The following is a 15,052-nucleotide window of genomic DNA, read 5'->3' on the forward strand; positions in this document are numbered from 1 at the left end:
TCATCTGAAATCGATCTGAGGTGGAGAAAACAAACTCTGAATATAACTTTTTATGACCACTGTAATTCGTTATAAACATACTCTTATAATGCATTATAATGTGCTGATAAAACTGCATATATTTTATTACTAAATTATATTAAATATTCACGAAACAGAGTATTTTCTACGACTTAAGGTCAAGTAAGATAAAACTTCATTATTGATGGTGAAACATATTGTATTATAATTTTCATTATAGTCTATTGGTAATGCATATATATAATCACTGTTATAATGCATTAAAGTCACTGTTAAAATGAATTATCACGGTTGTAATGCATCTATAATCAGTTACAATGCATTATAATCACTGTTATACTGTATTATAATAACTGTTAAAATGCAATATTATACCTGTTACAATGCATTAAATTTACTGTTATAATGCATTATCATCACTGTTATAATGTATTATGATCACTGTTAGCATGCATTGATAATTCTTATAATGCATTAATAATCACCGCTATTAGGCATTATGATCACTGTTATAATGCAATAAAAAACACTGTTATAATGCATTATGATCACTGTTATAATGCATTCATAATCACTGTTTGTTATCCTTCTGCATCTACATCAGAGTTTGAGACCCAGTTGATGCAGAATGAACGTCTCATACCTTTTTAGAACTCCCCAACTAAAATTATTATTATGTAAAGATGAAGTTAATGAAAACTTGAAACAGAATCAATGCTGCAGGTAAGTGTGTTTATAAACACTGTGGGTTTTATTTTATTCAAACAGAAACAGGAAACAGATGTGAGACTTCACCGCCATGTGTACCGTAGATCTGATGGTGTGGGACGATGTGATTGGATGCTTCATCGAACATGTCACATGATTGCAATCAAATTATACCAAACAGGCAGTGACCTCACTTGCTTAACCTTCAGGACTGTACTTCCTGCTACAACTTCACATTAAAAGCCTTCCAGAGGGTTCATTGGAGAAATGATTTCATTCTGAAGGAGCAGCAGGAAGTGTTTGGTTAAACAGAGTCCACTGATGAATAATGTGCAGAATGCGTCGATCAATCAGTTCCAAAAACAAAAAATACAATAAAGTAAAATAAACCGTTCAGGGAAACAAAATAAAACATTAAACATCCGAAAAATAATTATTCAGTCAAACAAAAAACTGTAAACGCAAACAGGAAGTTTTAGTGTTTTTACATTATTTTCAACAAACTCCAACGTCAGAATAAAACTGGAATTAAACCAGACTTAAACCAGGATTGAAAATGATTTAAACTGGGATTAAACCATGATTAAACTGGATTTAAACCAGGATTAAACTGGATTTAAACTGGGATTAAACCAGAGTTAAACCGGAATTATATGGAAATTGAACTAGATTTAAACTGGGATCAAACCAGAATTAAACCTCTTGGACTATATTCAAGTGTGACAGTTATTAGAAAGATTCTTACTACAATTTAAAAGAATGTTAAAAAAAAAACAACCTTAAACAGTAGACTGTTAAAGTGATGATGTTAACATGGAGCTCAAAGTTTAGATTTACACTGGAGCTACACTGAAACTAGGATTAAAGTAAAGTTAAACTGGTTTTAGAGTTAAACAGGAGTTATGCTGGAATTAAAGTAGAGTTAAAGTGGTTTTAAAGTTAAACTGTAGTTAAACTGGGATTAAAGTAGAGTTAAAGTGGTTTTAAAGTTAAACTGTAGTTAAAATGGGATTAAAGTACAGTTAAAGTGGTTTTAGATTTAAACTGGAGGTAAACTAGTATTAGAGTTAAACTGGTTTTAGAGTTATACTGGTTTTAAAGTTATACTGGTTAATTTCATCTTTTTAAATAAAACAAACATAAAACATTAAAACACATCAAACATTTTCCACCTGGTTTAACCTTTGACCTCTGTGATGATGTTAACAGTCAAACATTTAAAGAGCCACGGAGCCTTTTCAGTCCAACTCAGCAGGAAGAGCAGGGCCAGGAAAGTCCAGGACAGTCAGGCACAGTCCAGGAGAGTACAATGGAGTCCAGGACAGCCCAGGAGAGTACAATAGAGTCCAGGACAGTCCAGGAGAGTACAATAGAGTCCAGGACAGCCCAGGAGAGTACAATAGAGTCCGAGATAGTCTAGTTGAATACAATAGAGTCCAGAACAGTCAACGAGTTTCAAACTGAGTACAATAGAGTCCAGGACAAATAGAGGAGTGTCAAACTGAGTACAATGGAGTCCAGGAGAATCCAGTTGATTGCAGTAGAGTGTAGGAGAATACAGGAGTGTCAAACTGAGTACAATAGAGTCCAGGACAGTCCAGGAGAGTACAATAGAGTCTGGGAGAGTTTAGTTGAGTATAATGGATTCCAGGAGAGTCCAGTTGAATACAATATAGTCCAATTGAGTACAATGAAATCCAGGAGAGTAAAATGGAGTCCAGGAGAGTCTAGTTGAATACAATAGAGTCCAGGACAGTCAAGGAGTGTCAAATTGAGTACAATATAGTCCAGGACAATAGATGAGTGTCAAACTCAGCACAATGGAGTCCAGGAGAGTCAGTTGAGTACAATAGAGTCCAGGAGAATCCAGGAGTTGAGTACAGGAGTGTCTTGCACACGCAGTGTGGTCTAACAGTCTGTGAAATCAGTCTAGTAGAGTTCAGTGGAGTTCAGTACACACCGAGTTTAGATGAATTCTGTGCTGATAGGAAGAGGTGTTGATCAGAGTATGAAGAAGAGAAGAATGACCACAAAGAGGATTCCGAGCAACACGCCGATAGCACACCACTGGCGACGATCTGTGAAAACACAGACTGTTAATAAATATTCAAATACATACAACTATAAAACTATTACTATAACTTAAAACACTGACGATAATGTGTGTGAACACTGAGACAAATTATTATAACTAACAATAACTTCTGAAAATAAGAAACAAAGAATGAAAATAACTATTAACCAACTCAATATTCTATTGTTTTATTTATTTCACTACTCCAGTATAAACACTGGATACTTTACCACTGGTCATGTGAGACACTTTGGCCAGTTTCTTCATGACGTTGTCCAATCTAGAATGAGTGGTGTCCACCTCATGAGTGAAGTCATCCAACATCCTGCAAGAAAAACAGAAACACAATCAACAAGTTTGGCAGAGACTGACCAGAGACCAAGAATATACCTTTTCCAACAAGGAAACTGATAAATAAACTGGCTCTAGATTGGCACCAACATTTTGCTAGAACAAAGAACTGCTACATCAGGGGCTAGGGTTAAATCTTTCTGACAGCCAGATTCAGTGTAGACATGCTTAAAGCATCCGTTGTCGATGCTAGGTAGTTATCTACAGACCCAGCGAGCCAGTTGACAGCTCCTTTTGTTACCCCTCCTTTTTGACCATATTAACTGGTTAGAAACTATATAAAGATAGCTTTCTGATTGGTTCCAGATGTTAATCAGTTCACATAAATCAATTTAAAATGCAAAGAAGATAATGTATCTGAGAGTAATTACACAGCTTGTTCATCCAGCTCCATGCCGATCCTCTCTGACATGTTCTTCAAGACTCCGATTGTTCCAGACACGAGCTCCAGCTGTTCATCCTGCTGCTCCGCCATCAGCTGATAAAAGCACACACACATTGTGTTCCTTGTTTGAATCCACAACTCTGATCGTTCAGTTATTGGCTGCTGTATTGGTTTGGTATAACTGTACCTGCTGCTGGACCTGCTGCTCCTCTATAAACTGAGAGTTGGCGGTCTGCAGTGAATGGTCCAGTCGGGTGTATTTATCAGGACCGGGCTGCCAGATTGGACCCTGAGCACCACGCTCACCGAGCAGAGCCTGGACATCAGAACAACATGAGCATGCACTGTCAGCAGCCGCTCTACATCCAACCAGGAACCTACTATACCCTCACCTTAAAATCCAAGAACCCATCATACCTTCACCCTAACTCCTAGAACCCATCATACTCTTGACCTAAACTCCAAGAACCCATCATACCCTCACCCTAAACTCCAAGAACCCATCATAATCTCACCCTAAACTCCAAGAACCCATCATAATCTCACCCTAAACTCCAAGAACCCATCATACTCTTGACCTAAACTCCAAGAAACCCATCATACACTCACCCTAAACTCCGAGAACCGATAATACCCTCACCCTAAACTCCAGTTTTGGCCAAGTATGACAGCCTTGGTTCAGTTACCTGTTTGTTCTTTCTGTCCACTGAGGCAGCCGTCGGACTAGACATCTGCTCTTTCATTTCCTTCAGGAGAAACAAAGACAGTCAGCAGCCATTTATCAGCTGAGCAACTATTGACTCTTTACCGGGGAGATTTAACTGATGTCTCAGGTGATCATACCTTCACAGTCTGTCTGGTGCTGGTAATGAAGGCCTTCCTTTTCAACAGCTCAGCAGCATCCAGGTTGAACTTCTTTGGGTTGGACTCCACAATGCGTTCATTAACAGTTAAGAAACACAATTATCTTCAAAGGTTCACATTTCAAATCTCTGAACTCACTCAAAACAGACATCACTCTTGGAAGGATATTGATGGTCTCGTCGAGGTCCTCCAGGTCCCACTCGATGGAACGCAGACTGTTCCTCAGCTCATTGGTCGTCCAGTCCATTTCCTCCTTGGAGGCTCCACCCTCCTCCTGCAGCAGCTCGCTCCATCTGTGATGGAGGCTCTGTGCTGCGTTCACTGCCTTCTGAACCTCCCTGTAACAAACAGAACTCATCTGTGATGGAGGCTTTGTGCTGCGTTCACTTCTGTTCAATATGTTTAAATATGACCAATTATTACTCGTAGTTTTGTCAGAACTGTATTCTGGGTGTAATTTTACTTCTGTTGTTTTGTCCTAGAAACTGACATACTTTTCTTTTGGCAAAGACATTTATGGCAGCTGCTCAAGCAGGAACAGCAGCCTGCAGCGGACGGAGTTGTGTATTGTAGCCTGTATGTCTGAACTGATCTATGACATCACAGGGATCAACATCTGGACCCTTCTGCGGGGCGGTTCTAGCCTTTCAAAGGGCCAGTTCTAAACTTGCCTCAGGCCAGGGCATCTAGACCCTTCTGAGGGATACATCTATACCCTTCTGAGAGCTGCATCTGGACCCTTATGGGGGCTGCATCTGGACCCTTCTGAGGGCTGCATCTGGACCCTTCTGGGGGACACATCTGGACCCTTCTGAGGGCTGCATCTGGACCCTTCTGAGGGCCGGTTCTGGACCCTTCTGAGGGCCGATTCTGGACCCTTCTGAGGGACACATCTAGACCCTTAGACCCTTCTGAGGGACACATCTGGACCCTTCTGAGGGCCGGTTCTGGACCCTTCTAATGGCCGGTTCTGGACCCTTCTGAGGGCCGGTTCTGGAGTGTGATGTGTTTGTTGGGGTATAAAGATCAGTTGTTTTATTTTACATCATAGATCACTCACTTTCAACTTCATTAACTGAAAGTGAATCTCACTTCAACAGATTATGAATTACAACGGATAATTAAAACCTTTCACAGGCCATCAATGAAAAGAAAGCAGACACTTTTCTTTACTGAAGTCACCGTGTGATGCACTAATCGATATATTGATCATTAACTGATTAACCACAGCACCAGGCTAAACGGCTAACTCACTAATTTACGTAAGCACAGCAGTTAGCTAGCGGCTCATCTGTTACAGTAAACCCTGTCCCTGTGATCAGATCTCGGTTATCAATCGGCATCTTCGATTAAGATGAGCTATCAGGTGTCCGCTAGCCTGCTGTTAGCATTAGCTGGGCTAGCAGTGTAACTGACCCTTTGACGACGAAGAACGGGTCCTCCATAGACATGATGCTGGTTCCGGTTCAGTCCATCACACAGACTCTGGGCTCCGGATCCGTCCAAATAAACCGAACCGTGTTCACTTTGATCCGGTTTATCCGCTCAGTCGGTCTCCATCTCACTGCTGCTGATCACGGAGCTAACGTTGCTAACGGAGCTAGCTCCGCTTTGTTTACATGCAGCAGCGGCTTCCGCAGCGGAAGTGGCGTAGTCAGGGTGAGACGTTATCTTTATTTAATTATTTAATTAATAATTTTAAGTAGAAGTAGTTATATTTTATTGTTGTTGTTTTTTTTTTTTTTAAATACTCAAAAAAATGTGCTATTTTCTAAACACACGGTTTAATAATGGAAAACCGACAGTTTACTTATCAGAATGGTTATTTATGATGTTATGAAGAATTTCTTGATAAATTCAAAGGGAATACATTTCTTAAATTTTTATTAAAATCTTTCAAAAAAATTGAGGAATTGGACACTACTGGGAAATTAAACTTTAAATTTGCATTAAATGTTATTATACAGTCATGGAAAAAAAATGATTTGACCACCCATGTTTTCTTCACTTTATTGTTCATTGTTCAATGCCTGGCTGGTACAACTAAAGGTATATTTGTTTCGACAAATATAATGAAAACAATAAAAATAGCCGATAAGAGTTTAATTAAAGAGCTGATATCTAGACATTGTCCATGGTTTTGTTGATAATAACCAATATCATTATGAAGAAAACCATGAAAAATGGCTCTTATCAGCTATTTTTGTTGTTATCATTATATTTGTTCAAACCGTTCAAACAAATGTACCTTTAGTTGTACCAGGCATTAAAATGAACAATGAAGTAAAAACAACAATGGTGGTCTAAGAATTGTTCCATGACCGTATGTTATTTTATATATTACATATATATAATGAGAAAGAAAGAAGACATAAAGATATAGACAGTATACATACAGTGTGTGTGTGTGTGTGTGTGTGTGTGTGTGTGTGTGTGTGTGTGTGTGTGTGTGTGTGTGTGTCTTTCTGTGTCTGTGTGATGTACACTCCACACCAGCTGGTGACGGTAATGTACCAAATCTTTGTTTGCCAACCGCCAATAAACATCGAAGCAGCAGCAGCAGTTTGGACAGAAGAAGAAGCGGCAGAAGAAGAAGAAGGAAAAAAAGAAGAAAGAGAAGAAGAAGCAGCAGTAGTTTCTTTGTGTGGAGCAGCTAACAGCTAACACGCAGCAGTAGCAGCTAATTTGTCGTTTTAAAAACCGGTTTGTTAGCTTAGCATTAGCACAACATCCTTGATCGGATTGAGCAGACCTTGTGATACCGGTCGGTCACCTGTTCGGCGCAGTTACAGGTAAGAAATAATAACGTGTGTTAGCGGCGTTAGCTCCCGCCGTTAGCCGCAAACTGCGCCACGAGCCGCCTGGCCGCTTTGTATGAGCCGTGCTAATATGCTAACGTTCGCCGTTACCTTTCAGTTATTTCAGTTGTAACGGTGGTTTATGTCATTTATAACGGTCGTTTATGTCATTTATAACGGTCGTTTATGTTATAACGCACATTTAGTTCATTTGTAACATTGGGTTAGTTAATTTATAACGTTTGTGTAATTCAGTTATAGCGTAAGTTAATTTAAAGCCAATCTTTGTCTAAACATGAAATGACATCATAACATGTTTTAATGTATTGTCAGTTTTGTCATTACCGTTATTTATGGAGTAAATGTTTTATGTTGAACTACAGTACAGCTATAACAATATACTATCATCATAATAAAACCCGCCGGTTCGTGTTTCATTCATTCTCAGGTGAAGCTCAGTTACTCTGGCATCTCATGATGGAACTTGAACAACCTGAAAACGAGTCAGAAACTCTGAAATAAACCGGATGAATATTATTATTACCCAACCCAAGAACAGAACCCAGCCAAATATTTCTACTGTTAAAGTACGGTATAAACACAGCATCTAAACAATAGAATCGCTTAAGTACAATAGCGAAACGATATAAACATTGCATTAATTCCCACCATTATAATAATTATTTATATCATTCTGCTGCCTGATACCAGACCAAAACTTTAAACCTGATGTTGATTGGTAGGGCTGGGCAATATATCGATATAAAAATATATCGATATAAAAGATTTTTCTTTCTTTATATATAAATGCTGCCCTTTCTAGGGTTTGTCATATTTAGTTCTTTTGTAATGTTCGTTATTCTTTTCTCATATAAATATATTTATTACATAAGAAGATTGGCCTATTTTATTTCATAGGCTATTTTTCTTCAAGATATTTTTTTAATTTAAATGTGAAGTTTATGGGGCTTAGGTTATAAAAAAAAAAAAAAAAGGTACTCCTGTTATACAGTATTTATGTTCACTTAAATAAACGATTTAGATACGAAGTAGATAAAACTACTTGTGACATGTCATAATTGGCTTTGACTTTGTCTGAACATTTGCTCTCACTTTGTGATAAAAATATCGGGATATATATCCTATATCGATATTCAGCCTAAATATATTGGGATAGGACTTTTGGTCCATATCGCCCAGCCCCTATTGATTGGTCACTCAGAGGTGTTTAATGTTGGATCATTGTCTCTTCTTCAGCTGGTTTCCTGAGTCGTCTCCATGGCATTAAGACGAGGATCACACATCAGATACTTGAAGGTCAGTCGATCAACTCTCCGCTCCCCATATAGATGTGTGTCGTGCAGCCTATGATGGTGTGTTTCACGTGTGTGTTTGTTGTTTCAGGTGTGTGAGGTTCAGTCTCAGAGTGATCTCAGAGACGGTCAGCACATCTCTAAAGGAGCTGCTGGAAAGGTGAGAGCTGCTCTCTGATCCGCTGATGCTCATAAATAACCAGAGAGAGATTTAATATTTCGTTTGACTCATTGTGTACCTTTTATTACATTTTGTTATATTGTCCTTAGTTAAATCACTACTGTTGTATTGTGGGAGCTCAGGTGTGTTTATGATGTAATCCAGGTGATTGTGTGTCTTGTAGGAGCTGTATGATAACGGTTATGGCGAGCAGATGATGGAGGACGAAGACGCCAGAACCAACCTCATTGTCAACTACCTGCCCCAGAGCATGAGTCAGGACGAGCTGCGCAGCCTGTTCAGCAGCGTGGGCGACGTCGAGTCCGCCAAACTCATCCGGGACAAAGTAGCAGGTAACTCCTCCACTACTGCAGTACTGCAGCAACACACTGCTCAGTACTTATACTAAAACATCAAACCTGCACCGTGGCAAAACCCTCCGAGCTACAACCGATTTGAATGTACGCTCACAAGTACTACTGCAAGTACTACCACATCGGTCAAGCCTCTGTACTGCTACAGTACCTCCCAACAGACAAGTATTATTACAAGTAGTATTGCAGTAGTACTAATGCTGCTTAGGCTAGTTCATACAAATACCACAGTATGACTGAGGTATAGTAATTATTACTAGAACTGCTATAGCTTGGGTTCTACCACTGTACTAATATTGCAAGTTAAAAAACAAGTCTGCGTCATAGTACTGCCGTGTAGTAGTAGCATTAATATCAGTAGTATCTGCAGTGTTTCCTGTGTACTCTTTGTGTCCAGCAGCAGTTTTCTTTCTGAACTTTGTCTTTTTAAATGTTTTTATTGAAGATCAGCTGATTTTTGTTTATTTTTATTTTGTTGTCAGTGTTTTGATGATGAATCTGTGATTTCTTTTTTTTCTTTTTTTTGGTCTGAATTATATCTGAATATTTTTCTTTTCTGCACTGTTGTAATATTTTTATTTTATTTTTCACACCAGGTTTAATGACTACAGTCTGAGTGTTTCAAAGGTATTTGATGGTAAATTGGGGCTGAGCGATATGGGTCCATATTATTATTTATTTAATAATCTGTTGGACATGAATCTGATCTAACATTTGTTGTGTTTTTCCAATTAAGATACATTCATGTTCTTTGAAAAACTGGGATTTTTTTCCAGAGCAATAGCAAGCATCTTCTGATCACAACTTTATCTAATGTTTAAGGACATTTGGATTACTGGCAGGTGGTGTTTGGATCCTGAAAGCTGAAGACTTCATCTTTTGAACATGTAACATTTCTATCTTTAATAAACAAACGGCTCAGCCCGGGTCGCTCGGGTTCAACAGGTTAAATCAGATATTATTCAAATCCAGAATGATAAAAATTAATGGCAGGCAGGATATGGACAGCATCATATCGCCCAACCCCAGATAACTGTTTGTTTTTAGTATTTTTTTCACAGAAGCTAACAAGAATGTACAATGTTTGATTTTTTTTTTCAGGCTTCCAACATGTCTGTAATGTTTAATCAGGAATGTATTAATGAAGATCCTGAACAAGTCGAGAAAACTGACTGACTCAAGTTACAGTTTCTCTTTTTGCACTGAATTTTTAATCAATGAGTGCCCCTGTCACATCATCACATTTATCTCCTGGTGAGAGCAACTCAGCATTTATCTATAAAGAATAAGTGACAGTGAGATTGTGTTGTCACCAACACAGTAGTTTGGAAAACAGTAATATGACACTAAATTTGATTAATTAACAGTTTCAGAACAAGAAACCACTTGACTCACTCTGTCTGGATCTTCATGATGACTTGTGACTGATTAATGCCGTAAAACAGTTAAAATGTGACTTTTTAAGGTAACTAAAGAAAAGTTTGTGATTGGTCTCTTGAATGTGACAGAAGGTCTCACTCTGACTAAAGTTTGAGTGTTTCAAGTAACTGAAGGAGCAGTTGTGCATTTTCTTGGTTTGTTCAGAACAATTTCTGAATAATAATTTCATGACTCTTTTCAAACACTGTACAGAGTTTTTTTTACTGATGTATTGTTTATTCATTTTGTGAATATCCAGAATGTGTGGTGGCTGTAACACACACAGTTTTATTCTTTTATTTTGTTGTTTTCCTTTTGTGTTTCTCTAGGCCACAGTTTAGGTTACGGATTTGTTAACTTTGTTAACCCTAGTGATGCAGAGAGGGCTATCAGTACCCTCAATGGCCTGAGGCTACAGTCTAAAACTATCAAGGTAATGTGCCAAAGGTGCTCTTTGATTTTCCTGTCTCAACTGATAGATGTGTTATGTTCCCTGGACAGTAGAGGGCGCTCTCTCCTGCACTGTGATGGATGAAGGTATTTTTTTGAAACACTGCTGTCATGTTGTTTTTGTTGGTAAATTATTCTCAGCCTGTTTTGGTTTTTTTAAATATCGACACATGTTGACACTGAAATTGTGTATTTCTTCAGTTCAGTGTGACGATGTGCCCGACTTTTTTTTTTTTTTCATAAATTTATGCTTTTATTTTGACAAAAGTGCTTAATGATCTGAACCTTTTTGGATGCTTTTATTTTGTCTTTTTGTTTACATTTTATTTGGGACAAATCTGAATAATGTTGTTTTTTTCTTTTTCTTTTTTTTTTTAAACGTTGAATATTTAAACGTATCTAAAATATCACTGGATTTTATTTAAAGACTGGATGTAACTGTACATTTTATTTTGTTCAGTGTTGATTGTTTTTGTTTATCTAAATTTTTTTGTGGTTGTGAAGACAACAGACTGAGACACTTCCTGTCTCCTTCCTGCAGGTCTCGTTTGCACGGCCGAGTTCGGACATGATTAAAGACGCCAACCTGTACATCAGCGGGCTGCCGAGGACGCTGAGTCAGCAGGACCTGGAAGACATGTTCACCCGCTTCGGACACATCATCAACTCCAGAGTGCTGGTGGACCAGGCATCAGGTAACCAACGCTTCGTAATAAACACGTCAAACAGGTCAATCAAACTCTTTCAGTCCTGATTCACGGCTCCTTTAAATCTATTGGCCCTCAAGGTCTGTCCCGGGGCGTGGCCTTCATCCGCTTCGACAAGAGATCCGAGGCCGAAGACGCCGTCAAACACCTGAACGGCCATACGCCCCCCGGCAGCTCCGAGCCAATCACAGTCAAGTTCGCTGCCAACCCCAACCAGGGCAGGAACTCTCAGATGATGTCACAGATGTACCACGGCCAATCACGGCGCTTTGGAGGACCGGTCCACCACCAGGCTCAGAGGTTCAGGTACGCTCAGACTCGACAGGCCGTTTTTATGTTATGACTAGGGATGGGAGTAATTAATTGGTGATCGATTAATGGTCGTTAAAAATGTACATCTTACGTCAATAAGCCAACGAGCTGAGAATTAAGTTGGATAAAGCTACAGTTTGCAAACTGAAAGTTGCAATAACAATTATAAAACACAGATAAATACAAGAGGATTAATTTGAGTAAACTAGCTTAGTGTATCAAACCTTGCTTGCATGAATTATTGAGTTCAGTTTGATCCAAAACTTATTTAAACACAAAACACATTTAAATATGCAGATTACTGTGAAAACTAACCTCATGCCTCTTAGAGGGCTAAAACATAAAACATTGAACTCCTTGACATTATCTTTACAGTATCACCACTTGAGTTAGTTCTACGATCGAAAGGAAGTCTCTTTTCATCCTTTCAAAACAAAAGTGTTTTACCAAAACAGGCTTTTGCACAGTACTGTATACATATCTTTTTTTTTTTTTTATGTTTGCATACAGTGATAAATGGATTCATTGATCGTTAACGTTATTGATAATCGAGTTAGCAGGTTTCATCCCTAGTAGTGACAAGCCTGCATGATGACCGGCTGATTGTTAATTGTCCTGTTGGTTCCAGGTTTTCTCCAATGAGTGTCGACCACATGGGCGGAGGGGGCGGAGTCTCGAACAACTCGTCGGCCGGTTGGTGCATCTTCATCTATAACCTGGGTCAGGACGCTGACGAGGCCATCCTGTGGCAGATGTTCGGGCCGTTCGGCGCGGTCGTCAATGTGAAGGTGATCCGAGACTTCAACACAAACAAGTGCAAAGGCTTCGGCTTCGTCACCATGACGAACTACGAGGAGGCCGCCATGGCGATCCACAACCTGAACGGGTACCGGCTGGGAGACAAAGTCCTGCAGGTGTCCTTCAAAACCAGTAAGGGACACAAGTAGAGTGGGACAGGGGGGGTTCTCTTAAAAAAAAAAAAAAGCAACTCAGTTGTTTTTTTCCTGTAAGTTGAGCTGAAAACTTTTCAGCTATTTTTTGTTGATGTGAATATTTTTTTTGTTCCCAGCATGCCCAGTTTCTTTCAGGCTGTTTGACATCTGATTATTGTGAATATTGATGTGAGATGGTGGCCTGTGGCCTGCAGGGTGATAGAATGTGTTTTTGTTTTAATATTCCCTCTGTCAGCAGAGGAGTCACACCCACTTTGTTGTTTCTGAAGGAACAAACAGATTTTAGTTTATATTTTTACAAAAAACTAAAACCATTCTCATGTGTCGTGATCTCTTTTTTCTGTTTTCACTTTTTCAGCTGCGGCTCCGTTGTGATGTTGAACTGTTTATCCAATAATAAATCTGCTGATGTTAAACTTTACTGCCCGTGTTTTTCTGTTTTACTTGAATGTTTTTCTGACTATTTATCATTTTATTATTCTGCACTAGAACATCCCAGACAGACTATGTACATAGAATTAAATGATAAAAAGGTTCAAACTTCTCTGAATTCCCAGTTAAGATTTTTTAGTTATGTTTAACAAATTACTCTGTTGTTAAACTTTTGGTAGAGAGCATGTTTTGGACTTAACTCGAGATTTAAGACTTGGACCTGAAACCTTTTAGAGACTTGGAAAGACAATAACTAGGTCCCACCTGTTTATATAGTAAGTAGTGCCCTCTTCTGGAATACACATGCAACAACATTGAACTTTCATTCACAGTTCATACAGTCACTTTAATTAACAGTAAAAAAAAAAAAAAAAAACTATCAGCTGTTTAAGGTGATAGAAGAACCATGGGAGGAACTATTCTCTTTCCTAAATGTTTGGATTGGACGGATGGTGTCCCTCCCTCAGACCAGGTGCAGTGTGGGACAGCTGTGGCTCTTCAGGGCTTCAGGAAGAAGTCTGCTGCCACTGAAACCTGTCGGAGCCTCAGGATGCCTAAAACTGAAATTGAAAAGTAGGTTTTCTTTAGAAACAAAGCTAAAACTACAGTTAATAGTAGAAAGAAACTGAAAATAGGCAATATCATTGGAATTAGGATTTCCCGGCAGATCAACAAAGGTAAGAAAAAGTGACAAAAACTTGTGTTAAAATGTTATTTGTGTCAGAATCTCTTTATTCTACATGTATTATTTAAAATAATTGGTGCAGTAACCAGATGCTGTTAACATTAAATTCTGCTCCTCAGAGACACTGTGAAGACATGATTGATTCTACTGAGACCAACAGTCACATGACAAATATTCACTGAGAATCTGTTTACACAGAGCAGAGAGGAGAGGCTGTTTTCACAGATCAGAATACTTCAATATGCACAGTATGTGGAGAAAACATTTTTTCCCAACATTCATGGCACTTGTGGCCACTTGCAAAAGTGTTATATATAAATATTTTATATATATTATATATACATTTAAATAAAACAAATAATTTCAGAGAAATTTAACTTTCCTGATTTCTGTCATTCTGACTTATTCTGCACAAAGACATGTTTGAGTTGTTCCCACTTCTATCCATAATTGTGCTGATTCCATAGAGCTGCAGGACTTACAGATTTATGTAGATTTTATATATTGCAGTGAAATACAAGAGCACAGAGAGGAGAATGTAAAAAGAGCAGAAACTGCTGGTTGGGGTTCAGAGGGTTAACTGAAGCTGGAAGGAGAGGGGAGGCAGAAATAGAAGTCTGGTTCTCTTGTTTTGTCCTCATTTACTTACTTTTTTTGCTGAGCATGCATGTCTTTATTTGGCTGCTGAACATTTGGGTAATTACAAACACGTCTATGCATTACTGAGCAGTACTGCAGCTGGACACACTGAGGCTCCAACAAAGGAACATTAATGGTCCTTTTTAAGCGATGAGAGGGGGATTTATTACTCATTCTCCATCTGATGATTCCAACTAATCTGCTCTTTTCAGTCACACCCTTCAAGCCACCATTCTTATCACGCACTCTGCTGTCATAGCTGCTCCATTACATCACCATTAGTTATACTGTTAAGATAATAGAATTAGTATTAGTACAGATCTTTCCCCCGCAGACACATCACACTGCTGCTGTCGCCGTCTTCACCACTGGATGAGGGTCACTAACATCCCGAGACAGACGGACCA

The 15,052-nt window shown here is 38.8% G+C and overlaps 2 protein-coding genes across 3 annotated transcripts; one reads left to right on the plus strand and one right to left on the minus strand.

Annotated features, from left to right (window-relative positions):
- Positions 1-749: 749 nt before the first annotated feature.
- stx6 (syntaxin 6) lies at positions 750-6,123 on the minus strand. The gene is made up of 8 exons (XM_059341703.1): positions 5,820-6,123; positions 4,572-4,741; positions 4,383-4,477; positions 4,226-4,285; positions 3,727-3,855; positions 3,526-3,632; positions 3,034-3,128; positions 750-2,807 (listed from the first exon to the last, which is right to left on the minus strand). The coding sequence occupies exons 1-8, from the start codon at positions 5,852-5,854 to the stop codon at positions 2,731-2,733; spliced, it is 768 nt and encodes a 255-aa protein (XP_059197686.1). The 5' UTR covers positions 5,855-6,123; the 3' UTR covers positions 750-2,730.
- An 846-nt stretch (positions 6,124-6,969) lies between these two features.
- Positions 6,970-13,310, plus strand: LOC131977915 (ELAV-like protein 1). Of its 2 annotated transcripts, XM_059341382.1 has the most exons (9): positions 6,970-7,195; positions 8,459-8,518; positions 8,606-8,674; positions 8,859-9,027; positions 10,797-10,900; positions 11,459-11,611; positions 11,695-11,930; positions 12,565-12,866; positions 13,248-13,310. In XM_059341382.1, the coding sequence occupies exons 2-9, from the start codon at positions 8,480-8,482 to the stop codon at positions 13,262-13,264; spliced, it is 1,089 nt and encodes a 362-aa protein (XP_059197365.1). In that variant the 5' UTR covers positions 6,970-7,195; positions 8,459-8,479; the 3' UTR covers positions 13,265-13,310. The 2 variants fall into 2 exon arrangements, with proteins under 2 accessions (XP_059197365.1, XP_059197366.1); XM_059341383.1 differs by having other exon boundaries at positions 6,971-7,195; positions 11,459-11,612; positions 11,705-11,930; positions 12,565-13,310.
- Positions 13,311-15,052: the final 1,742 nt, after the last annotated feature.

This window comes from Centropristis striata, chromosome 9 (genome assembly GCF_030273125.1).
Source record: "Centropristis striata isolate RG_2023a ecotype Rhode Island chromosome 9, C.striata_1.0, whole genome shotgun sequence".
Classification (NCBI taxonomy): Eukaryota; Metazoa; Chordata; class Actinopteri; order Perciformes; family Serranidae; genus Centropristis; species Centropristis striata.

Coding starts and splice junctions, on each gene's coding strand:
- stx6 (XM_059341703.1), bottom strand. CDS start 5,854: ATGTCTATGGAGGACCCGTTCTTCGTCGTCAAAGG. Junction 4,286..4,382: donor GCACCAGACAGACTGTGAAG/GTATGATCACCT, acceptor TTTCTCCTGAAG/GAAATGAAAGAGCAGATGTC. Junction 2,808..3,033: donor AGTGTCTCACATGACCAGTG/GTAAAGTATCCA, acceptor GTGTTTTCACAG/ATCGTCGCCAGTGGTGTGCT.
- LOC131977915 (XM_059341382.1), top strand. CDS start 8,480: ATGGCATTAAGACGAGGATCACACATCAGATACTTGAAG. Junction 8,519..8,605: donor CACACATCAGATACTTGAAG/GTCAGTCGATCA, acceptor TTGTTGTTTCAG/GTGTGTGAGGTTCAGTCTCA. Junction 9,028..10,796: donor CATCCGGGACAAAGTAGCAG/GTAACTCCTCCA, acceptor GTGTTTCTCTAG/GCCACAGTTTAGGTTACGGA.